The sequence below is a fragment of the Mirounga angustirostris genome, unplaced genomic scaffold (assembly GCF_029215605.1).
Source record: "Mirounga angustirostris isolate CCGP_5_RB_7025 unplaced genomic scaffold, mMirAng1.0.hap1 SCAF_5, whole genome shotgun sequence".
Lineage (NCBI taxonomy): Eukaryota > Metazoa > Chordata > Mammalia > Carnivora > Phocidae > Mirounga > Mirounga angustirostris.
The window spans coordinates 128,822,308-128,848,953 of record NW_026991713.1 but is presented as its reverse complement, the minus strand read 5'-3'; the positions used below and the strand labels follow the sequence as shown (position 1 = coordinate 128,848,953).

The following is a 26,646-nucleotide window of genomic DNA, read 5'->3' as shown; positions in this document are numbered from 1 at the left end:
CACAAAGAGTGGCCCTTAATGTAAACTATGGACTTTAGTTAACAATAATGCATTGATACTGGCTAATTAACTGCAGTAAATGAATCATACAAATGCAAGATGTTAGTAAGAGGGGAAACCGGGAAGGCGGGGAGTATTCTTAGGGGATATAAGAGAACTCCCAGTAGTTTCCACTCCATTTTTCTGTAAACCTAAAAGTGTTCTAAAATATAGTCTCTGAAAATGACAAAGAAAATCTATATTTAATATGTACTTAATAATCTATACCTGAAACAATACAAAGATAAATCCAAAAAAGTACAGACCTTAACTGGAGTGCTTAAAACAAAAACATTGTCTACACATGAGAGCCCCAATGTGGCTCCAGAGACAAGAAATGGAATAGGGGCCCTCCCAATGGACTGCCTGCAATCAGCTGTGAGCTAGTTCTTTTTTACAACAGAAAAAATTCTTACTTCAATCTTGTTTCCTACGTTTGTCTTTTGTTAGCATGGCCACCCCCAAAACCACAAACTCTTGGCTAACCCCCGAAAGCACGATCTTTTATTTTATTTTATTATGTTATGTTAATCACCATACATTACATCATTAGTTTTTGCCGAAAGCACAATCTTATTTTTCCTCCCCATCACTTCCCAATCCAGCATTCCCAGAGTGGGGCATGAGAGAGGAGGCCGGGGAGAGCCCATAATGAGACAAGAGCCCAGAGAGAAGAACCAGAGGCAGTACAGTAAGAGCACTCCCCCACACACCTATTGGGACACTCCAGGTTATGCCATTTTCCTTTCTCCCAATGAAAACACAAGGCCAAAGTCAACTTCTTTCTGCTCAAAAGGGATCAATAACAGGAACTATATGTCAAATGATATAAAGAAAAATCAGCTACGCAGAGGAAAGAAATCTTCTCCCACCATTCCTCACTCACCAAAAAAACCAAAACATCAGGAAGAGAGAAAAAACAAGATTGACTCTGACCTCATTTGTATTCTTTCTCTCATTCATTTAATAAAACAATGAACAAATTCACTGGACCATCTTTCTTGGCCCCACATGAAAAGAAGTATATATATATATTTTTAAGATTTTATTTATTTATTTATTTGAGAGAGAGAAACAGCATGAGAGGGGAGAGGGTCAGAGGGAGAAGCAGGCTCCCCGCTGAGCCAGGAGCCCGATGTGGGACTCGATCCCAGGACTCCGGAATCATGACCTGAGCCGAAGGCAGTCGCTTAACCAACTGAGCCACCCAGGTGCCCAAGACTCAGTATATCTTAAAACAAAATTATACTACTAGTCCTCACAAATAACATTGTGGATAATTCAGACCAACTCCCTAGAATCTTGAAGAATTACAAACTAACTTAGAAGAGCTCTACTTTCTTCTTTTTGTAAATATACATCTCTAGTAGTTCTTATTACAAAAATAATGCACGTTCACAGTAGAAAAAAGTATATGAAAACAAGTCCAAAGAAAATAAGATCTCTCTTAGGCCCGCCATACAGAGATAAGCACTGCTAACAACCTTTTAGACTTATCCATGTACTTTTTTTGTTGATTTTACAAAAATTAGGTAACATTATACATACTGTTTTGGAATTGATATGTTTTCACACTTTAAAATATTTCATCAACATCTTTTTTCTAAAATAAACACAGACAAGGGTATTTGCACTGTGCTTTGTCCAAAAATTTTTCTGATCATATGAATAACAACCCAGCATCTTTTCATTCTTGGCAATGATTTAGGGTTTTTTCTATGCACTTTTCAGAAAACTGTTTTGGCTTTCCTGGAAATATATTTTAGAATTAAACTACTGTCAGTTTTTTCAGAACATGTAGATAAATGAGAAAAAAGAAATGTGAGAGGCCAAACTTGTTGTGACAAAAACAATCTGTAAATATTCAAGATGTCAACTGGCCAGCAAATAGAATAGGCTTTTGAATATTAAACTATAAACCCATTTCTGACTTCTCTCCTCTTGGGTTAATAAATCAGCTTAATAGACTTCTATTTCTTTGTCATTCTACTTAGATTTTACAGGTGGTATATAAATACTTTGTTCTACAATTTTGAGAATCAATTGCTATAAACTCATCAATATGGAATAAAATGTATGTTGATTATAAAAATAAAAGTTGTTGACTTTTGTCCACTTACCTTTCTCTATACCAAATGTTTGTAATATTTTCTGTCCAAATAGTGCTCAGGTGCTCTTACAGTAATTCCTAATAATTCATATGGGGTATTTAAAAATTAACGCTGTCAAAGCTAATGAACTATCTTTGCAGATTTTTTTCACAGAAAAAAAGTAAGACAAAATAAAAAAGATAGGAAGGTAAAATGTCCTGAAGTTGCAGGATGTGGAATGAGCCACAAAATACGTGTTATGGATGACATTATCCTTCTTTCACATAATATCAAGGCATATTAGATGGTAGTAATTGTTTATGAACAAAAATAACTGTACTAATGTAATTAGCAGTTTTTTCAAAACCTATTTCTAAAGGTATTTTATAAAAGGGCAATTCATTTTGCTTATAACAAGCAGCCAAGAAACATCAATAGCTTGGTGAAGCTTCTATACTTTTCTGTGGCTCAGTGGAAACTGTCATAAATATGTGCAAAGTACGATTCACAAACATGGGGAATGAAAATATATCCCAATTTATCCTCACAACACCTAGAAATTCTTCATGTACTGACATATCGTAAGTTCATTTTAAAGGCAATAAAATTTTGCTCATCCATACAAAAACTATTAAGCAGAGACTAGGTACAATGCTAGTTGCTGGTATTACAAGGGTGATCAATCTCCTTCTACTCTACCAAGAGAAAATGACACTAAACACATAATTATACAATTAATTATTGAATTACAATTGAAATAACTCCTGCAAGTAAGTACAAGATGACAGGGGAGTGTCTTTAAGTGGAAAATAGTAGGAATTAAAGGATATATACATAGCACATTATAACTGAACATATTCCAATTTCTGAATTACCACATTTTGAATTTTTAAAGAAAGCTTCCCTTTATGTAGAAATGACTCTTCTGACTTCCCAAAGCCACATGCAGATGGACACACAAATATAGAAGGTAAAGAGACTTTCTAATCATAATGAGGAAACTTAAATATGACTTTATTTCAAAATCAAGAACTCAAAGAAAACACAGCATCCAAGCAATCTGACCTACCCCAGAATCTACAAAAGCTGTCAAATAACATTATTAGTTTTTAAAAATTCATTACCATAAAAAACACATATTAAAAAGCAGTCAAATCTTGGAATAAATCATAATTCAATCTAGATGAATCATAATTCAATATAACATCGCCTTTAAGATCAAATGTCCACATGCACAAATACATATGTATGAAAAATATAAAGACATAGGCATTTCCATAGAATTCACAAAAGTGCTTGTGTATTTAAACACAGAAGTCCCTCTAACATTCACAAAGATCTTTCTGGAGTTTCCACTATACAAAATCTATAATTCACCATAACACATTAATTTTAACAGGAAGTAAGACCACCAACAGAGTCCCTGACAGAACAATACATCAGGCAAAACTGATCTTTGGTACCTGTTACTCTCCACTCTTCCTCCCTTTACGAAACCTTTTTCTCTCTCTGACTTTTCTATATACTACACTATGCATTATCTCTCTCTGCTGACCATCACAAAATGACCTGTGTCCCCAGAGAAACATATAAAGTTCCAACACATATATTAAAAAACTACATTGCTTCATAATAAATTTTTGGAGATGCAAAAGCATCATCCAGAGTTAAAATCTGTGATTTTTCAATACGCATTTTGGGAGAAAGGTCTATTTTAAAATGATATGATACAAGAAAAAATGTAAATAGTGAACAGATGAAAAAAGTTATCCTAAGAATGAGATAGCATCTCTACACCCATTAGGATGGCTGCTATCAAAAAAACCAAAAAATAACAAGAGTTGGCCAGGATGTGGAGAAACTGGAACCCTTGTGCAATGTCAAATGGTGCAGCCGCTACGGAAAACCGTATGCAGTTCCTCAAAACATTGAACACAGAATTACCATATGATCCAGCAATTCCACTTCTGGGTATATACTCAAAAGAACTTGGGTATGTACTCAAAAGAAAGGTGAGTCTCAAAGAGGTATTTGTACACCTATGTTCATAGGAGCATTGCTCACAGTAGCCAAAAGGTGGAAGCAAACCAACTTGTCCATTACCAAAATGTGGTAATCCAAACAACGAAATAGTTATTCAGTCTTTAAAAGGAAGGAAATTCTGGCACCTGCTACAACATGGATGGAACTATGAGGGTATTACACTGAATGAAATGAGCCAGTCACAAAAAGACAAATACTTTATGATCCCATATACATGAGGTATCTAGACTAATCAAACTCATGGAGACAGAAAGTAGGATGAATGGTGGGTGCCAAGGGATGGAGGAAGGGAAAAGGGAAGTTGTTTAGTAAGTACAAAGTGTCAGTTGTTTTTGGTTTTTTTTTTTTCAAGATTTTATCTATTTATTTGACAGAGAGCAACAGAGAGAGAGGGAACACAAGCAGGGGGAGTGGGAGAGGGAGAAGCAGGCTTCCCTCTGAGCAGGGAGCCCGATGCGGGGCTCGATCCCAGGACCCTGGGATCATGACCTGAGCTGAAGGCAGATGCTTAACGACTGAGCCACCCAGGCGCCCCCAAAGTGTCAGTTTTTCAAGATAAAAAGAGTTCTAGAGACTGGTTGCACAACAATGTAAATATACTTAACACTACTGAACTGTACACTTAAAAATGGCTAAGATGGTAAATTTTATGTTATATATATTTTACCACAATTTAGACAAAAGTTATCCTGTCTAAAAATCAAACATATGCCACTAAAAGCAACTTTTAATACCATTTTGAGCCCACTAAACTAGTCATGGTGAAATATATCCTTGTATACCAATGACCACAGTAATTGTAAATTAGTACAGTCTTTTAAGAAAGACAGGCAAACATAGGCAAAAACATTTCAATACTATAAATCTAGCCTAAGGAATTCGTTCTAATTTGTTTTATTAAAGAAAAGGGGCAAATTCACCAGTGATACTCCTTCTGCAAACATTTTTAAAAATTGAAGCATCCTAAATAACCAAACAATAGGGAAACAGTTAAATAAGTTACCATGCATCATTATCTTTAAGGACTATGATAATTAGGATTTTGCATTATGAAAAACAATTATAGAAATACGATAACTGTCTAAATACAACTCAATGTTAGAAATTGAAATATAAAATTGCATATACATTATGAATCCAATTATATAAAAATATATAGTATTGGGGGCACCTGGGTGGCTCAGTCAGTTGAGCATCTGACTCTTGGTTTCGGCTCAGGCAGGTCATGATCTTGAGGTCATGAGATCCAGCCCCATTTCAGGTTTCGTGCTCAGCGGGAAGTCTGCTTGATGATTCTTTCTGCCCCTCCACCCACTCTCAAATAAATGAATAAATTTTAAAAATATACACACACACACACACACGCACACAATCTGGACAAGACCACAGGGTCATATGCAAAAAAGCAAACGGCTGCTTTAACGTAATGGGGTTACAATGACTTTTTCTCCCCATCTCCAAATGTATTTACTTTAATGTACAACGGGAAAGGGGACTGTAAAGACGAAGGAAACAGATTAGTTTTGGTGACAGGAGTGGAAATAAAATATAAGATGGAGGCAACATTGTGGTGTTTATCTAAACTAAAATTACAAACTTAATCTCCTCCCACTACTTACTTGTACCAATGCTAAATTTTCCTTCATTTCTTAATCTCAACCTCTCAACTCCAGGTCTTCACAGATGTTGTTCCCTCTATTAAGAACCCTCTCCCAGGGCACCTGGATGGTTCAGTCTGTTAAGTGGGAACTCTTGGTTTTGGCTCAGGTCATGATCTCATGGGTCCTGAGATTGAGCTCAAGATCAAGCCCCACGTGGGGCTCTATGTTTAGTGGGGGAGTCTGCTTGAAAGACTCTCTCCCTCTGCCCCTCCCCCATCACAAGCACAAACATGCTCTTTCTCTCTCTCAAATAAATAATCTTTTTTTTTTTAAAAAACCCTCTCCCTCCTCCTCTTCACTTAGCCAGACCTCAGCTGGAATATGATTTCCTAACAATGGTCTTCCTGCCCTCCGTGCAGATAGGTTCCCTTGCTCTCCCAGACTCCTGCATTCCCCTTTTGATATTAATAATACCATGCTACTCGTGCAGTACTCATCTTCCCCACCAGTTCTGTGCTCTAAGAGGCCACCCACCATGTTTGTCTTGTTCATGTCTTTATCCCCAAAGACCAACCCAGCAGCAGTATACTTGGAGGTGCTCATTAGTATCTGTTAATACTAAAAGACATAATTATTACTTATTCAAAATCATATATTCCCTTCCTTAAAATTTGTTTTAAAATCAGATTCAAACACCATGTCTCTTAAAATATTTTAAGAAATCAATTTATAGCATCATGTGTCTCAAAGTTGTTAAAAAAGCAAGATTTAAATCTTATACTTTGCAATATTCCAAATTAATTTTCTAGCTTTCACTACACCTTGCAAGTATTAAACTTTTAAGAGTCATAACTATAGATGGTAAGTATCCTGACATTTCACATTAAAATCTAATATAATCCATAAATCTCTAGAACCTAATGAGAATCAGTCTTGATATGTTCATTTATTCTATTTTTAGCTAAAGAAAATTTATTAAGACAAAGACAAAGAGGCACCAGGTTATAAGAAAAGCTAATCCTTAGTGAAGCAATCTCAAGTGATACATAAAGAGCTTCAGCTGTTTATTGCTACAAAACAAATTCAATAGTGCTATACCTTTTACGTTCAAAATATTTGTTCAACAGTGAGATTTTGTCATAATTCAAAACAGGAATTGTGCAGAAAGAAATTTCTCTTGATAAAAGCTCAATGTTGTCTCCTTTCCAGCTCATCTCATATTCTAGAAAATATCTCACTGCCATTTTTCTCAAGCCTTCGTAATAAAAACAAAAACTAGTAAAGTAGAGCAATAAATCCTATTCTTATGCAAGAGATATGAATCCTATTTTAATTAAGGAAGAAATGCCAAGTTTTTCTGTTGAAGAGCTAAATGGAAAAAAGTGAAGAGATCACCATGCAGTCTTCCTTTCTCTTCCGGACAAGCTTCCTGAAGGAACACCCCCAAACCATCACACACGTTAGGACGGACCCCATTCATTACAGGAACCCACAGACAACCCTCATCTGAGTGCTACTCTACAAAACAACTGGGCTGCAGTCCTCAAATACACCAGTATCACGAAGGATTAAGAACTCCTGAGGGACTATCCCAGGTCCGAGGAGACTAGAGTCTAGCTGACAAAGAAATGCAGCTGGTGGGTAACACCCAGTTGGGCCCTGCACTGGGGGCAAATCTGCTCTCCAGGACATTGTTGGGAAACTCAAAGGACAACAGGATTGTAGACTAGATAAACATAATTCACCTATTTAGTCATTTTACTGTGGTTACGGAAAGAGAACGTCCTTGTTCTTCAGAATTACACACTAAAGGACAAATGGGCAGAGTAGTATGATATATGCAACCTACTCTCATATAATTCCAAAATAAGTAATATGTATTTTTTAATATATTTTCAGAAATAAAAAAATAAAGGACTGATCCGATTAAAAAAAATTAGGTTGCGCTGGTTGGGAAGGAGAGGCAGAATTTCACCTAAGAAGAGAAACACACTAATCAAAGGAAGAAATAAGACGAACACTTTGCAGATCTCAACGTTGTCATTTTCCATCAGAATGCAGCTCAGCACTGAGTTAGAAAAGCACATCTCTTCAGTTAAACCAAAACCTCTGATGGCTAACAATTTTTACATCACATTTTAGGGGAAAAGACAATAATGACTTCACCTTTGTAATACAAATGAAACATTTTAAATTAGTTTTGTTTTTTTTTTTACCTACAGAGTTACTTCTACTAAGGAATCATTTGAGATCCAAGTTCCTCTTAACAAAGTCAGTTTGGGTACCTAAAAAGTTGGAGTGGGGTGATTCTCCTGTTCTGGGCAAAGTTCCCCATATATATCAGTACATACACCTATAGGTACATATTAGTACAAAGCTCCCATAAAAGGTCTCAGGCTGATTTGGGCAAAAACAAGAAAATCACAATGGCCCTACTGACTCTGTACGGGGTAACCTGGACCAAGACAAAAAGTTATTACCTAAAGAAAATACACAAGACCAACTACTGTGAATTTACCTAAAAAATTCAAGTATGTGCACATGTCTGCATTCTCAAATTTCTTTTAGGTTAGAATCAATCAAACATATTCTACCTCACTTTGCATTAGAACATAACAAGGTTAACCAGTGAAGACATCAAACGGTATTTTATTGGAGACTGATTGTCAAAACCCTTGCTAACACGTCCTGTAACTTCCATTTCTATCCCATTCTGCTAGAATCTGCCAACAGGCAACTGTATTTTTTAAAAGACACTGTGACTCCAAATGCTCCACAATTTAATACAAATGTGTATGAGTGTACATTAGTGTCTTACCGAAATCTTTCCAGGTTCCACTGCTTAAAATTTAACACCTGATTGTTCCAAATGTGTGAGTGTGAAAGAAAACTAGTTTGACTCCAGGATACCTAGGTAATGCCAGCAGAAGTCAGCTTCTGAATTCAGGGCAAAAAATAGCACTCTACAATCAACTGTCTGCACATGATCACTATCTTTGAACATGAATTTAATAACTAACCTATGACTCAGTGCCTGAAGTAGGAGAGGGAGACTGGGGTAGGCGAAGAATTGAGAAGATGTTTTTACTCTATTCCTGACCCTTTCTAACCAACAGCTTTTTTTTTTTTTTTAAAGATTTTATTTATTCATTTGAGACACAGAGATACAGAGAGAGAGCATGAGCAGCGAGAGAGGCAGAGGGAGAAGGAGAAGCAGGCTCCCTGCTGAGCCGGGAGCCTGATGCGGGGCTTGATCCCAGGACCCTGGCATCATGACCTGAGCCGAAGGCAGATGCTTAACCATCTGAGCCACCCAGGCGCCCCTAACCAACAGCTTTAAAGAGAGACTAGAAAGAATTACTTCCATAGTCACCTTGTCCATCTCCAAAAAAGAAAAAAGAGTATCAAAACACTATTTTAGTTAAATTTTGAGGGAGAAAGATAGAGGCTTAGAAATTTTTCACACTTCTGGGAAATGAGGAGACAATTATATAATGACATCCATCATACAAATTGACAGGCTCAGATTCCCTTAATAGAAAATGTCTATTTGTGTTTAAGGCAAAAAGGGTAATATATAGCTGTCCAGACTCTATTTTAAAAAAAAAAGAAAACACTCAATGTTAATATATGTAGATTTATTAGCCAGACCATATAATACATATCACTTATGTTATTTATAGTCAAAGTAAGACATTTTGCCAAGTTTCTTCTGCATAGAATTCATCTATTTCTCAAAATTTTAGAATTCAGACTTCAGCCTTTGCACTCAGGAGGGTTCTGCACCAGCATGAGCTCTTGTACTCTACACAGATCTAATTTATACAGTGAGTCAAGAAGTAGAATAAATGATCCAACACAACTGTTCTTTTCCTTTTTCCTCTCCTTTGAAGTGATCTGAGTTCTCATTTAAGGTTTATAACACAGCTATTTCCTAGTTGTAAAGTTATGCCTTCATCAGTGCCATTGTTGTAAGGTGTCATTTCCCTAGACCTTCCCTGATGCGGTTTTTACCTTTGTTGAACTTGTATAAACAACAGTACCAAAAAAAAAAAAAAAAAAAATCACTAAGTTGTGCTTTCCATTATGTCTTTCAATAAACAAAATACCAAAAGTCATATATATGATATTTTCATACAGAAATTCATTTTTAGAGAAGTTAACGTAAAAGAGAAATGGAATATTTTAAACCAGTACATCACTTCTAATAACATGGATTCAAATATAAACTGTATAAATCAAACTATTTTCTGAAATTAATGAGATAACAAGATGAATATTCAAGAGTACTAATGTTAAATATACATTCCCCTCCATCTCTGCTTGCCTAGCGAATAAGCAGAATGAACAGAGAACATGTGCCTACATTTGGAACAAAGGTACCTCTGAAAGTAACCAGGACACAGATTCCAATGAGGAGCAACACACACAGGCCTCAAAACCCTGAAAACTGCATGTTTAAGTTTTCTTAATTTAGCTTAATAGAGGCATTTCTTGTTTCATTCAATAGCTGTGTTCCTGTAAGGCAAAATTGGAAATGAAAATTTTCTCATGGATTTAATCATAAATTTTTGAGCTAGAAAGCTTCCAGACAATGTAGTCCAGTTCCCATATTTATGACAAGGACATGGGGAGGGGTGCGGTAGAAGGTTTTCGGGGGGGGGGGGGGGACAGGGTGTGGTGGCACATTAAAGAGGTCAAGCTAATGACCATACATAACATGGTTAGTTAATAGCACAGCCAACCCAGGTTTCTGGGACTCTTAAAGAAGACTGCCACTGGCGGGCGCCTGGGTGGCTCAGTTGGTTAAGCGACTGCCTTCGGCTCAGGTCATGATCCTGGAGTCCTGGGATCGAGTCCCGCATCGGGCTCCCTGCTCGGCAGGGAGTCTGCTTCTTCCTCTGACCCTCCTCCCTCTCATGCTGTCTCTCATTCTCTCTCTCTCAAATAAATAAATAAAATCTTTAAAAAAAAAAAAAAAGAAGACTGCCACTGGCAAACTTAACTCTTTCAAAACGGGATTTTAAAAGAATTTCTCTTAAGAACAAAGTATCTTAAAACTATTATATAGAGGTTGGAGAACCCTCGTTTGTGTTATACTGAAGAATTTTAATTAAAGCTGATTTAGATACCAAGTTTATCTATATTATGTAATATATTGTAGATCAAAAATAAAAATGTTAATGACAGGCTTACAAAACCTATGTAAATAATGTCATTTTTAAACAATAGCATAACAACACTAGGTAAATGGTTTGAAATTTTAAGATTTAACTAGGAAAAGTAATTTACAAGCTTTACTGAGATTATATTGTAATATTACAGTAAGTGACATTTATGCTACAAATCTGTATGACTTTTAATAAAAGGAAATTAGATTTTCACAGAAAATGTTTTAACTACAAATCAATTTTTTATATATATATATATATATACAGATGTGTGAGTGTATGTGACAGAGGAAGAGAGAGAGGGGGAGAGCAAGAAAGAATCAAATGGACAAAGTGTAAACAATTGGTAAATCGAATAAAAGGTATGTGAAGAATTTGGGTTCTATTTTTACAACTTTTCTTGTTACAAGTTTGAAAACATAACAAAACAAAAAGATACAAGATAATGCAAATCATCTCCTAACAAAAACTTAATACTATACTCTATAAGAAATATTACTTTAAATTCATATTAAATTTCCCAGAGTATCAAACTGTAAGAATTACTCACTTTTCTGCAGCAAGTGGTCAAAAAGATGATAAATTAGCTAAAAGTAAAGTATATTCCATTTTCAATGGTCAGTATTAACACAATGAAGTATCTTAAACTAAGAAACTGATCTAATAAATTGTCTGAGAAGCAATTTTTGTTGGCATTCTTCATCACCTTACCTACCATGTACTGCTGCCATGGTTCTGATAACTAAGACAAATGCTGGGGGCGCCTGGGTGGCTCAGTCGTTAAGCGTCTGCCTTCGGCTCAGGTCATAATCTCAGGGTCCTGGGATCGAGCCCCGCATCAGGCTCTCTGCTCCATGGGGAGCCTGCTTCTCCCTCTCCCACGCCCCCTGCTTGTGTTCCCTCTCTCACTGTCTCTCTCTCTGTCAAATAAATAAATAAAATCTTTTAAAAAAAAAAAAAAAAAGACAAATGCTGTTTCTCAACAGGAACTATTATACACTGTACCTGGCCCTGCCCACTATATGCCAGCAGGTCTCCCCAGTCACTATGACAACCAGAAAGTCTCTATCCACGTCCAAATCCCCCCCCCAATTAAAATTCTGATTTTACAGTTGACCCTTGAACAAGGCGGGAGTTAAGGGTATCGAACCCTGACACAGTTGAAAATCTTCCTATAACTTCTGACTCCCCAAAAACTTAACTACTAATAGTGTACTCGAGTAGAAGCCTTACAGATAAAGAGTTGATTAACATATACCTCATCATATGTACTGTATGCTATATTCCTACTATAAAGTAAGCTAGAGACGAAACTGTTATTATGAAAATCATGAGGAAAATACATTCAGAGTACTGCACTGTATTTTTTTTAAGTAGAGTTGACACATAATGTTACATTAGTTTCAAGTGTACATTACAGTGATCAGACAACTCTAACTCTACATTATGCTATGCTCACCACATGGGTACCTACCATCTGTCACCATACAGTCCTATATTGTATTTATCCAAAAATTCCATGTTATAAGTGGACTGGCACTGTTCAAACCCGTGTTGTTCAAGGGTCAAGTATATATTTTCTTTAAGAATGGTTATCTTCCAAAATCCAAACTTATCAAACATAAATGAGTCTTAATACGACAAATAGATATATATACTTTACAAAGGGATTTCTTTCAAGATTCTGTTAAATGCAAATACCCCAGTATTCAAAATACAATTCAACTTAAGTTTTCTTTTCTTTAACCTCTACCCAACTTCTAAGGTACACAGCTATTCCATAAAACAAGATATATAGCTACATAATTATCCTAGACAGAAATTTTAGCCAATACTTAGGGAAAGCCTTGTATTATTCATTGCTTTAATAAGACTCAGAAGAATCCTTATGCCACCACTGAGGGACTTAGTAATCTACTCACTTATTTATAACATTACCTGTTCTAACAAATATTAAATTGTTTTCACTTCAGCATGAACTTTTAGTCCACTGCTCCACAGAACGAAGATATTTATTCCTACTCTATTAGAAAGCCATAAATATACTGCATCCCAAATTATTCACTGCCATTACTTTTTCCTCAGTTAAATGAGAAATGTTTCATATTCAGAAGTGACCTCAAAAAACTCACTCCTTTATTTAGGCCAAAGGGCAGGATCAAACACTCCAATGCAAGAGATTCACTCCTGGATTGCCAAGTCAGAAGAAAATTGACACAGAAATCCTTAGAAAATAAGTCACTATTAGTTACAGAGCAAAAGTTTCCTGAAGAAAGTGAAGTAAAATATATAAGATAAAATTTAAAAATAGTAGAGCAGATAAGCTTTATTTTTTCAAGTTAAAATACATTAAAATAAAACTAAATAGTACCCTAAATAATCATTTTTGGGTTTTGGTGCTTTTTGGCTTGTTTTTGCTTAACCCATTCCACCAAAATAATCATTTGAAATTGTTGAGCAATGCTCTTTACAAGAACTACTCCTGTTGTTACAATCTCCATTAAAGATCTAAGAGGTCCAGGATGCCTGGGTGGCTCAGTCAGTTGAGTGTCTGTCTTTGGCTCAGATTGTGATCTCAGGGTCCTGGGATTGAGTCCTACATCGGACTCCGCACTCAGCGGGGAGCCTGCTTCTCCCTCTGCCTCCACCTGCCGCTTTCTCTGCTTGTGCTCTCTCTGACAAATAAATAAATAAATAATCTTAAAAAAAAAAAAAGATCTAAGAGGTCCATTTCAAATTATAGCCACAGTTTAAATATAACAATTTTCATACAAATACTTCATCTTTGGCACCATCTGATAAAACAAAATTTTGATGTGCACCCCGATGTTTATAGCAGCAATGTCCACAATAGCCAAACTGTGGAAAGAGCCAAGATGTCCTTCGACAGATGAATGGATAAAGAAGATGTGGAATGGAAGATAATGGAATATTATGCAGCCATCAAAAGGAATGAGATCTTGCCATTTGCAACGACATGGATGGAACTGGAGGGTGTTATGCTGAGCGAAATAAGTCAATCAGAGAAAGACATGTATCATATGACCTCACTGATATGAGGAATTCTTAATCTCAGGAAACAAACTGAGGGTTGCTGGAGTGGTGGGGGATGGGAAGGATGGGGTGGCTGCGTGATAGACATTGGGGAGGATATATGCTATGGTGAGCGCTGCGAAGTGTGCAAGACTGTTGAATCATCGATCTGTACCTCTGAAACAAATAATGCAAATATATGTTTAAAAAAAAAAAAAAAGAAGAAGAAGAAGAAGATAGCAGGAGGGGAAGAATGAAGGGGGGGAAATCGGAGGGGGAGACGAACCATGAGAGCCAATGGACTCTGAAAAACAAACTGAGGGTTTAGAGAGGAGGGGGGTGGGAGGATGGGTTAGCCTGGTGATGGGTATTAAAGAGGGCACGTTCTGCATGGAGCACTGGGTGTTATGCACAAACAATGAATCATGGAACACTACATCAAAAACTAATGATGTAATGTATGGTGATTAACATAACAATAAAAAATTTAAAAAACAAAATTTTGAAAAAAATCTTGACAAGTGTTTAACATTGCAACATATGCAAATACAGAAAAAAAAAACACAATTTAAGCACTGAAAATCAAAAGGCTTTTTGTGGATTGTAATAAAGTCAACAATCCACAACGAAACGCACAACTCATAGCAGCACCATATAATACATTTTCCACCAGATAAATATCTAGCCTCAGAACTGGGCAGAATATTAAAAATCTAAACTAAAAGCTGAAAAACATCTTAAAACATTTAAGCAATTCTCTAGGCTTTAGCTGGGGCATCCCAACCGGGGTGCCAGGGTGTGCAGAGAAGGGGATCCCCGCTGCTTTCAGGACAGTTGGGCACAAGTAGCAGCCTGGTCTGAGGTGTCAGAGCCAGTTGCCTAAGCCCCAAACAACTCCATCAGTTTACCCCACATGCAGTACAACTTCTACCACGTCCTATGTGCTTCATGACACGGGAAGGGTTAGGAAATGCTTCTGAGAGAAACCCACCCAGACATAAGTATCAACCTTTCTTTTCATCTCTAAAGAAATATTGAAAAAAAAACTTTGGTTACCCATCATTCTCACCCAAATCTAGGTTTGGAAATTCTATCTAGACTTTAATGATAGTATCTTCCTATTTTTTAAGCTGTACCATGATTCTTCACTATTTTTTTTTCAAAAACTGAAACTCTGATATACTCAGTTCCCACCTTTTTGAAAACTTACAACCCCCTAGAAACTGCATCATAATATAGACACTGTAACACTCCCTAACCTATGGTTACGGTGGTCTACTCAAGAATAACTTCTGTCAGTAGAAAAAGCCATCACATTGGCAAGAATAAGAAACGCAACTCACAGTCTATTTCAAAGAAAGCCTAAAATGGGCGGAAAACTAAGAAAAAATCTAGAAGAAGTCAAACTGCCTGTAACCAATCTTTTTAAACTTATATCTAACCAAAATGTCTATTTGTCAGAGTAATTTTTCTGTAACAAAATCTTCAGTTGCTCCCCTAACTGAAATCCTTTAACAGCTCCTAAGCCCTACATGGTGAAATGCAAACTTCCTGGAACGTCCCTGCCCCAAACTCTGACTGCACCTCCTCCAGCTTTATCTCTCCCCGTCTCTCTGTCATTCCTCATCTCTATGCTCCCAAATGCTCAACTACATGTAGTCACGCCTTCATGCCTTTCTCACACTGCTCCACTTTCTCGGAACACTCTATCCTATGCCACACTCCACACACACACACACACACACACACACACACGCACAACACACACATTCCCTGCCCCCACCCCGCCCCTCAATCTCCCTTTACATGGGATCAGCTTAAATTTCACCTAAAAATAGTAACACATGGAATAGCTACCCCATACTAAAGGATGTTACTTAGGAACACCCAAATCCATGCATTATTTATTGAGCACCTATTAAGTACCAGGAAAAGTGTTTAGCACAATTTTTGCCCTCAAGGATCTTACACATTACATGAAGATAAGAATGAACAACCACGTGATTTTAAAACAGTAGGACAGGAACTAGAGTGAGGCAAGCAGGGTGCTACAGGGAGGAAGCACGATGGGGCTCGGCTAGCAAGGAAAGTGATGCAAGCATGACGAAGAGGAACACTAGCAGCTAGAGAACTAAGCAGAAACTGTTGGGGCCCTTTTAATCTTCAATGTGAAATAAGAAGTTTGGACTTCATGGTCATAAACCTCCAATGGCATGTTCAATCTTTGTGTCTCCCTTGTCTTCACAACAAACACAGAGAAATAACAGATAAAGTATAAAAACAAGTCACTAAAATGACCTACCTATGCCCCAAAACATGTTCAACATCTCTAGATCAGAAATCTAACAGAACACAGTGCAAGGCCCCAAAGCAGGAAAAGGCAGCAGGAAGTAAATCCCATGGGGTAACTGTATGCAAAAGAGTTCCGAGTGAAGCAGGGTCAGTAGCCAGGCTCCTTGCTTAAAACCAGGGGCAGGGGCGGCACTCATCCTGGATTACGAAACTAGACTGAAAAGGGCTTTTGCTAACGGTGCTGAAGTTACCGCAGAGGAAGCTGCTGACCTAATGCCAGGTGACTCAGGGAGAGAATCTGTGATATCACCAGCATCACCACGGCGCTGGAGCTCTGATCCACTAACACAAGACCTGATTCTGATCTGGGAACTCCAAAGGCAGGCAGAGACAACTGCAAAGCTGCCAGACCAGCAGGGAAAATCACAAAAAGACAAAGACACAGGAGAAAGAGAAAGAATTTTCATCAGACTGAGCCTGCAAGATTGCAGAACACGATGAAAACACCAAGAGTATCAACAACCACAATATAAATTCACTGGAGACAAAATAAAAAAAAATAATAATAATAAAGTGATCTGAAAAAGACTCAAAATAAGCACATAAAAGATAGACAAAGAGATAAAAGAATAATAAAAGAACCAAATTTTTTTAAATAAAAACAAGCAGAAACAAAAAAAGAACTAGTGGATATTTAAAAAGAACCAATAAAAATCTTACAAACGAAATACAGGCATTGTAACTCACAAGTAAAAACCTATATGTGGTTCAGATAGTTTATTATGAGTCACCTAACGAGCTATCCCTCACCTCTGCCTTTGTCAGCACAGGGCTCTGAATTTTTAGGGACAGCAGTGTACAGGACACTGTTAGACGCTGAGATTCAAAAATGAAAGACACAGGGCACCTGTCCTCAAAGAACTCTGTAACAGTGATGCTAACTGAACAACTAAAATTACAAAGTCAAATGTACATTTCCCAAAATGTAGTAAGCATTTTTAAGTTAAAATGTCTGACATTTCTTAGTTTTCATAAACTCACATTATCATCTTTACTATGAGTTGGCACTTTACGTTAGAGAAACGTTCTCACAAAATTTCGTATGAATGGAGCTGAAATATCAAAAGCTGCTTCTTCTTCAATCTGTATTTGAACTCATCTAGCAACTATCCTGGTTTATTCAAAGTACACCACTGAAAAAGGAGCCCACTGAAAAGTCTCGAAAATCAAAGCACACATCTTGCAATATTATTAGTAGAAAGCACTCAAAGATTTCACAATAACAGCCTCACTTTCATTTATCAACTGCCTAATTATTTCAATCGATAAGAATAACTATCCATATTAAGATAAATATAATCATTATGAATTACATGTGAAAATTTTTAAACTAACATTATATTCCAGAAGGAAATGCTCACTCTATTCCAAAGTTCCCATAATCAAAAACTCTGTACTTTTTTTAAAAGTACATCAAACTGTCATGTGATCAGAGTAAAAATCTTAACTCTTTCCTCACTCTCTAAAAGTAAACAGTTAATACAAAATAGTAAAATCCAGCTCTCCTCTTCACAGGAAAAAGTGGATTGGAATGGCAGAAAATATTACGTATAGTACAACCCCTTTACAACTGAGAAGATAAAATCTGTATCAAATTTGCTAAGTCTTATAGGACAGACTTGGTTCTCATTCCATCAAAGACATTAACAAAGAGATTATTTTTTTGCTTAAATATAATACTAACACATGTTATCCAATGATTAAGCTTCACACAATTAAACCTCTGATAATTATGGTCAATTTAAATTTTCCCTCTTCATTTTTCTTTCTTTTTCCCCCACCCACTTCTCCTCTGGCAACCACTAGTTTGTCGTATATATTTATGAGTCTGTTTCCCTCTTCACATTTCTAACGAGTCCCTTTCCAATGACTAAGTCAACAGAATATTTTGGGTAATAGAACTAAATCAGCCAAGAAACTAACAACACAGATTTCCTCAGCACATCTAACTTCTCTGAATAAATGAAACACAGAAAGGATCTCCTTGTTTCAATAGAGACAGGTGCACAATCGGGCTGAACCAGATTATCCAATCTCTGACGAAGTGACATAATTCCAGTTTGTCCCATAACAAATTTTTTTTTTTTTTTGAGTACTCCACAAATGCTCCTGAGGCCCCTGAAATGAAACAAAGACGGACACTTACTCATGACTGGAAATGTCTCTGTAGGCTGTCCCAATCGGAGAGTAAACCAAAATCTGCTGCCCAAGGCTTCTCAGAAGAATACATGTCCTGGTGAGAAAACAAAGAGAAAAAAATCATCTTTTCTAAACATCAGCATTTAAAATAAAATTTTCTAAAAGGAAATGAAAATAATTTGGTTTCAACAATTTTCTATTCCCAAAAGAACCCTCTGGTGGTCATCTAAATATAAAAAATTACCAATCTTTAAAACATTCATCTTTTCCTTTGTCTTTTTTTTTTTTTTAACAAAAATTCTTTTTTTTTTTTTTTTAAAGATTTTATTTATTTATTTGACAGAGAAAGACACAGCGAGAGAGGGAACACAAGCAGGGGGAGTGGGAGAGGGAGAAGCAGACTCCCTGCCGAGCAGGGAGCCCGATGCGGGACTCGATCCCGGGACTCCAGGATCATGACCTGAGCCGAAGGCAGTCGCTTAACCAACTGAGCCACCCAGGCGCCCCTTTTCCTTTGTCTTTAAGAAGTTATCTCAAAAGCAAATAGTATGTATAAAGTAATTATCACACAGAAACATATTAATAGGTGTCCTTGGTCTTCACTTACTAAAATCTTAATCCCTCCCACCTTCCCAAATAAATAAATCCTAGAAAGGAAGCACTCTATCTAGGCTAGATATAGCACATCACGCCTGCTAAATTTTTTTTTTATTACACATAAATAATTCATATACACTATCAAATAAAGATGACCAAAGTTATTGCTATAAACGTTCTCTAATAATGGGCCTTTTCCTCATTATAAAATATGGTTTCATAGTTTTAAAAAATTGGCAACAGCAGCAAAATAGAAAGAAAAATTCTCTCACCACACAACGCCATTACATCTACCCAACTATGTGGGGCACGTTTCCTTTCAAGGGATTTTCTGTAAGTATTCTTAAAATACACTTCATAAGTACTACATGAAAATTTTCATATTTGGTTCTTTTCACTTCAGTATAAGATAAAGTATCACCCTGTATTAGTATAAATATGAACTATATGTTCCTTACTTCATTAATATATTAAAGAAAAAGAGGCATAAAGGCATATTTCAACACATTCATGGATGTGTTGAAATACTAATGTTATATTTCAACACATCCATGAATGACAAGTGCCTCCCCAAATCTAATACATAAAATTCCACAGATAAATTAAAATTCGACACAAAATTTGCACTGTGCTTCCTCATGTACAGCTTTCTTCACGAACTGATAAACTACTTTTTGCAACTACAAGAAGTGATGATTACTTGATCTTCTAAATCAATTAAGAAAATAGCATAATACTAAGGACCTCTGATTCTGAAATAGGTTAAAGTTAGGGTAACATTTTTTGAAGAAATAATGCTTGTCCCATCTATATACTTCTTTACTCATGTCATGTAATATATGTGAGAAATACAAATTTACAAAATGAAAATCTGTATGCACAGCATGATTCGTATACTGTAATTAGCAATGGCATATAATCATAGTGCTGCCACGTTGTCACCTGACCCCCATCCCACACACTTTCTTCTTTATCTATGCAGCAAATACTATGATTTTCATTTCCAGATAACCCAATTATCCCAAAGGAAATGAGAAGTTGTATGGAAAATCTAAAACAACATATAATCTACATGTTAGTTTTAGAATACACGATGCAAGTTTCTCACTATAAATACACTCTCTTGATGGCGCTTCACTGAGTCTATCAGACCGGTCTTCCCTCCCAGGAAACTATGAGGTCAAACATGATGCCCCTGGAACATGCTGAATGATGATGACATGGGAAAGCAATCCCACGTCACAGACACACAAAGGAGATTAAACGTTCACAGATGATCCAGGACTTTACTTACTCTTGTAGAATCTAGTCTCTTTGGCCAGCGACTTTTTGTTCCTGTTTATATCAAGTTTTTTATCTTACATTTAAAATTCCTAAAGGGCAACATCAAAGAGCTCTGTACTAAGTAGTGTGCCCTTCCTACCCATAATCGTAAAATGCTGAACAAATACGTATTCAAGAGGGCGCCTGGGTGGCTCAGTTGGTTAAGCGACTGCCTTCAGCTCAGGTCATGATCCTGGAGTCCCGGGATCGGGTCCCGCATCAGGCTCCCTGCTCAGCAGAGTCTGCTTCTTTTCTCCCTCTGACCCTTCCCCCCTCTCATGCTCTCTCTATTTCATTCTCTCTCTCAAATAAATAAATAAAATCTTAAAAAAAAAAAAAAACAAATACGTATTCAAGGACTGAAGTTCCTAAGACATCAAGAATTTTCTTAGCACTGAAAATAGTAACCTCAAATATGCCAGGATAATAAAACGTATAAACAGTGGATTTATAACCTTACTATCTAAAGCAATAAATATACTTTACAAATATGCAGCAATGCATGTATTGGAATTACTGTGAAATGTCATGGAGCAGTTCTTATATAGAAACATACTTTGAAATTACTTATAACTGAATATACTGGTTCAAGATTCCTTACCCCTAATCACAGCTTTGAAATGTAGATCTTCCTATCTACTCTCAAAGTAGGTAGTCTGGGAACTCTTTAAGCAACAAGGCAGTTCAGAAGAACATAAGATAACGTGTGCACATTCTCTTTCTCCTTCTCTAAATGCTATCCCCTCCCATTGGACATACAAAAAAGAAAAAAAAAATCTAACTTTGTTTTTCACATCATCCAAGAAGGAAAAAAAGTAATTTGTCTTAATTCCACAGTTTCACATAAAAGGTATATTGGAGTATTTCCATAAAATCTGTCCTTTAAACTCATTTTCTAGGAACTTGAGCCATGCTGTTTATTCTCAGCATGAGAATTTATACTCATGCTAAACTAATACAGATTCTTTCAAGTGACTCCTCTAACTTTTGTAACAAAACTTGCTATACATGGGGCGCCTGTGGTTAAGCGACTGCCTTCGGCTCAGGTCATGATTCTGGAGTCCCTGGATCAAGTCCCACATCAGGCTCCCTGCTCGGCGGGGAGTCTGCTCCTCCCTCTGACCCTCCCCCCTCTCATGTGCTCTCTCTCTCATTCTCTCTCTCTCAAATAAATAAATAAAATCTTTAAAAAAAAAAAAAAAACTTGATATACATGAATGGTGAGCCAGCCTAAGGATAATCAACCCATCCTGACAGGGAACTCAGGGTCTATTTAAAAGTAAAGCAAACTCCACCAAATCCTTTTCTTTATTGCAAGCACTACACGACCTTAAAATAATTTCTGACACTTTTAGACAGTTAAAACCTCTCAAAGGATCTGAAAAGACTTCTGGTTTTTATAACACCAGATAATCTATTCTAGAACTAGCTCAGCAGTCCCAGTTTTAATTATTTTAAAACTTAAATTTAATAGAATTATAAACCACAACATATGGTATCACATTCTATTATTTCTAATAATATTCTTTCAGGAGACCAAATTGATAGTAACTTATTTTATTGTTTACTAACTTCTCCTACTGAAAGAAATACACAAGAATGCCAATCTCCACTATAAGCTGATGGGATTTCCATTCTTTTACTCTCATAACAAATTATAAATTTAGAAAATCAAATTTAATCTTGAGAACAATTATGCTAAATGAAATAAGCCAGTCATATATAAAACAAACAACCTATTTTTCCACTTATATGAGGCACCTAGAAAAGTCAAATTCAGGGACAGAAAGTAGGATGGTGGGTGCCAGAAGCTGAGGGTGGGGGAAAATGGGGAGTTAGTGTTTAATGGGGACAGAGTTTCAGTCTGGGAAGAGAGAAGTTCTGGAAATGGATAGTGATGGCTGTACATCAATGTAAATGTACTTAATGCCACTGAACTGGACACTTAAAAAAGGTTAAAATGTTAAATCTTATGTATATTTTACCACAATAAAAAATGTAAATTAAAAAAAGAATCAAATGTACCTATGGCTCCAAAAAGAGCAAGCAAATCCTAAAATAACCGAAAATTATTACAAAGAATCTAGGTGTTTTTTAGAGATGGCTGGGTGGCTCAGTTGGTTAAGCATCTGCCTTCAGCTCAGGTCATGATCCTAGGTTCCCAGGATGGAGCCCCACACCAGGCTCCTTGCTCAGCAGGGAGCCTGCTTCTCCCTCTGCTTGTGCATGCATGCTCCCTCTTTCCCTCTCTCTCTCTGACAAATTTTTTTAAAAAAATTAAAAAAAAAAAGAATCTAGGCATTTTTTATTAATAAACATCAAAACCAACCACACAGTTCTAAAGTATTCAGCAAAGGGTCTACCTGAGAAATAGCTAGGACTCATTATTTAGATTTTTTGAAATCCCCCCAATTAAATAACTAATACAGGCCCTGTTAAAGCCAGAAGTGAAACAAATACTTTCAGCATTGAATGAATGTCAAAGTCTTTTCTTATCCCTTAGCCACCACCATTCCCTACAATCTCTCAAATTCATTTGTTTTTTTCCATCCATATGCAAAATAATTCTAAATTAAATATATACACCTTTTCATTCAAGTGCTCTTGTATAAGTAAAATAACTTACTCACACCAAGAAGGTGAAGATGATGTGTAAGACTTTAAGAACTTTAGCCACAGCTCCATTTTTATCTTTCACATCCTTAAATTTTTGGTAGAATAAGAAGGATGGCAAAGAAGTATTTAATTAATTCTTCCTCACAATTTTTAACTTCACGGTCAGTTTCCATTTGAAGAACTTCCACTACTCTACTGTGAACTTTCCAATTTTTATCATTCAAGATAAGTACTTCTCCAACTAAAAATACAGCTGTCAGGTATTTGTTTCTGAGATTCCTGTGTCCAAATGGATTGGGAACCCTCTTGCTACATGACATCAAACATATTTGATAAAATACAAGAATTATTCTTTTAAATGCATAGCAAAGCTCATAAGCAACTAAGAAAAATCCTTAGAGACCAAAAAAAACGAACAGGAGCACAAAGAGAGAGTGGTCAGTAGGCAAGGCTGCCAGCAATGGCCCTAGAGGCATTTATTTGACAATCTCCCGTAACCAAGCTGCACCATCCAATACTGTAGCCACTAGCCACATGTGGCTTTTTAAGTTTAAATTCATTAAGACTATGTAAAATTTAAAATTCCATTCCTTTGTCATACTAGACATTTCTAATGTCTACTGGGTTGATGTATTAGCAGAGATGTGTAACATTTCCATTATCACAGAAAATTGTATTGGACAATGCTGAAGGGCTTTCAGTGTTGACAGTCAAGCATGGGACAAAGTCAAAGCTTCACACTGTACAACATGGGAAGTCAGACTACAGTTAAGCACATAAAGCCTGGCCCCTGCAGAACTACATCTTCAATAAAAAGAATAAACTATGAAAAAAAAAAAAAAAAAGTCTGCCCCAAAGAAAAGCAGAAGAATTCTCTCCTGAATCTAGGTTTATTTGTGTCTGGGGAGGGGAAGGGAGAATTCACTGGAAATCTGTAACCAAAACCAATCTTCACACAGGTTTCAAGTTCAAATCCATACACTTGTATGTTATAAAAATCTCAAGCCTAGAAATCAAGCCACTCTGGTTTAACAGTGTCCTCAACTGCAAATTCTTTCTGGGAGAAAGCACTCTTAAGCCAGGTCTCACAAGCATTTCCACAGATACAGTTACAGTAAAAATTAGCTCAAACTTTTAAAAATAGGCATAAGCAAGATTCAACAGAAGTAAGTAATCACAAATACATTGAAAAAGGAAAGGACAGTAATGTTTCAAAATACAATAGGAAATGGAAAATATGAGCAAAAAAGAAGGCAACAGATTTGGAAAAAAATCAGGTGAAAAACAGGATAACTAAAATTAAACCTCAACAGACAAGTTCAGCAAAGTAGGTTCTGCTAAAGAGAGAATTAATGAACCACATGATAGATCTGATAACCTTTTTTTTTTTTAAGTATATTTATTTTGGGGGGGGAAATCTCTATACCTAACATGGGGCTTAAATTCACAATCTGAAGATCAAGAGCCACATGGTCTCCCAACTAGCCAGCCAGGTGCCCATGAACCAGAAGACAGATTTAAATTATCCAGAATGCAACAAAGAAAGAAAAAATACAAAGCAAGATTAAGGGACATGAAAAATCAATTAAAATATCTAGTATGTGTATCTAACTGGAGTTTTAGAAAGAGAACATTAAGAATGAGGGAGAGAGAATCTGCAAAAAGATTATCTGAACTGATGAAAGATACTAATGCACAGACTCAAGTTCAGCAAATTCCAGAAAGTATAAATGAAAGAGAAATTGACACCTAGAGATACCATAGTGAAACTGTGAAACATCAATGACAAAGAGTTCTTAAAAGCAACCAGAAACAAAAGGCAGATTGCTTACAAAGCAACAATTAGACTTACACCTGATTTATCAACTGCAACAAGAGGAGCCAGAAGACACTAGAATATCTTCAAAGTTCTAAGAGGAAGAAACTCTTAACTATAATTATATCCTCAACTCAGCTAAACTATCTTTTCAAGAAAAATGACAAAATAATGAAAATTTCAGACCCAAACTGAGGGAAGATATAGTAAACAGATGGGGGGTAGGAGGGATGGGGTGGCTAGGTGATAGACATTGGGGAGGGTATGTGCTATGGTGAGCACTGTGAATTGTGTAAGACTGCTGAATCACAGACCTGTACCCCTGAAACAAATAATACATTATATGTTAAAAAAAAAAAGAAGAAGAAGAAGAAGAAGAAGAAGATAGCAGGAGGGGAAGAATGAAAGGTGGGAAATCGGAGGGGGAGACGAACCATGAGAGCCAATGGACTCTGAGAAACAAACTGAGGGTTCTAGAGGGGAGGGGGCTGGGGGGATGGGTTAGTCTGGTGATGGGTATTAAAGAGGGCACTTCTGCATGGAGCACTGGGTGTTATACACAAACAATGAATCATGGAACACTACATCAAAAACTAATGATGTAATGTATGGTAATTAACATTACATGATAATAAAAAAAAAAAAAAGCATGCGTCCAAAGTTACAGTCACAAAGTAGGAAAATGATGCCAAAGAGAAGGTCTGAAATATAAGAAAGATGGGAGAGAAAAACCTGTAAACATGACTAAATGCAAACAAATCTTAGAGGTATGATTTCTACATTAGGAGTTACCAAGAAAAAAAAAAAAAAAGGGACCTAAAGTCCTGAACAACAGCATGTAATCTAGAAAGGAGGTAATAAGAATGGAAATATTCCAAGTTTTTATGCTGTTATTCAGGAGGAAGATATGGCAGACACTATCCTCTGTTCATATGTCTTCCTTCACCCATGCTCTTGCTGTGGCTTCCCTAGGGGTGGCGTATACTCCCCACCTCATGGATTTGGGGCCCTGGCCATATTACATGTTGGACTGACACTGTTCTAAGAGGAGGTTCTAAGAGCATTGCGCTTGTCTGAGTTCTCTTGCTCTCCTACAATGCACCCCCGATAGCGACTGGTCCTAGAATGAGTAGAAACCTAGCACACAACTGAACCCAACCCACAGCCTATAAACAAACCCAGCCAAACCCAGCAGAGACTGCCAAACCTATGAGCTAGAAACAAATGTGTGTCATTTTACACCATTGAAATGTTGCAGTGGTTTGTTACACAGCATTATTATTGCAAACGATGACTAATACAGAGAATAAGGATATTAACTTTAAATGCAAATTAAATTTGTGAGTTTTAGTTTTACTAGAAAACTTTACTCACTAAATTTGTGAACATACACACACACACATACTGATACCATTTACATAAATTTCCAAAATACGTAAAATTAACAATAAGTTGTTTAGGGACATACACACATATACTGTAACTATGCAGAAAAGCAAGAGAATGCTAGACCCTAATGTTGAGGCTGCTGGTTTCCTCAGGACAAGTAGTAGGATAGAGGAAGAGAAGCAGGAAAATGTGATCCAAGAGGGTATTGATAATGTTCTATCACTTAAGTTGAAGGAGCGGATAGTATGGACACCATTATGTAACACACATTACACATAGCTTTTTGTATGAATATAATATTTTGATATTTTAATATGAAAAAGCAAAAAATCTCCCAATAAAATTCATAAGTGAAATGATTATAAATAAAAGGAACACCACATGGGGCTGCTGGGTGGCTCAGTCGGTTAAGTGTCCCAGGGTCCTGGGATTGAGCC

General features: G+C 36.5%; 1 protein-coding gene across 2 annotated transcripts in view; it reads right to left on the bottom strand.

Moving 5' to 3' along the window:
* Positions 1–26,646, bottom strand: part of USP6NL (USP6 N-terminal like) — a 186,998-nt gene that overhangs the window by 150,464 nt on the left and 9,888 nt on the right. For both annotated transcript variants that reach the window (XM_045874435.3, XM_054507368.2), the window contains exon 2: positions 18,476–18,562. In XM_045874435.3, coding sequence (XP_045730391.1) covers positions 18,476–18,479 — 4 coding nt within the window. In that variant the 5' untranslated portion in view covers positions 18,480–18,562. The remainder of the gene's footprint in view (positions 1–18,475; positions 18,563–26,646) is intronic.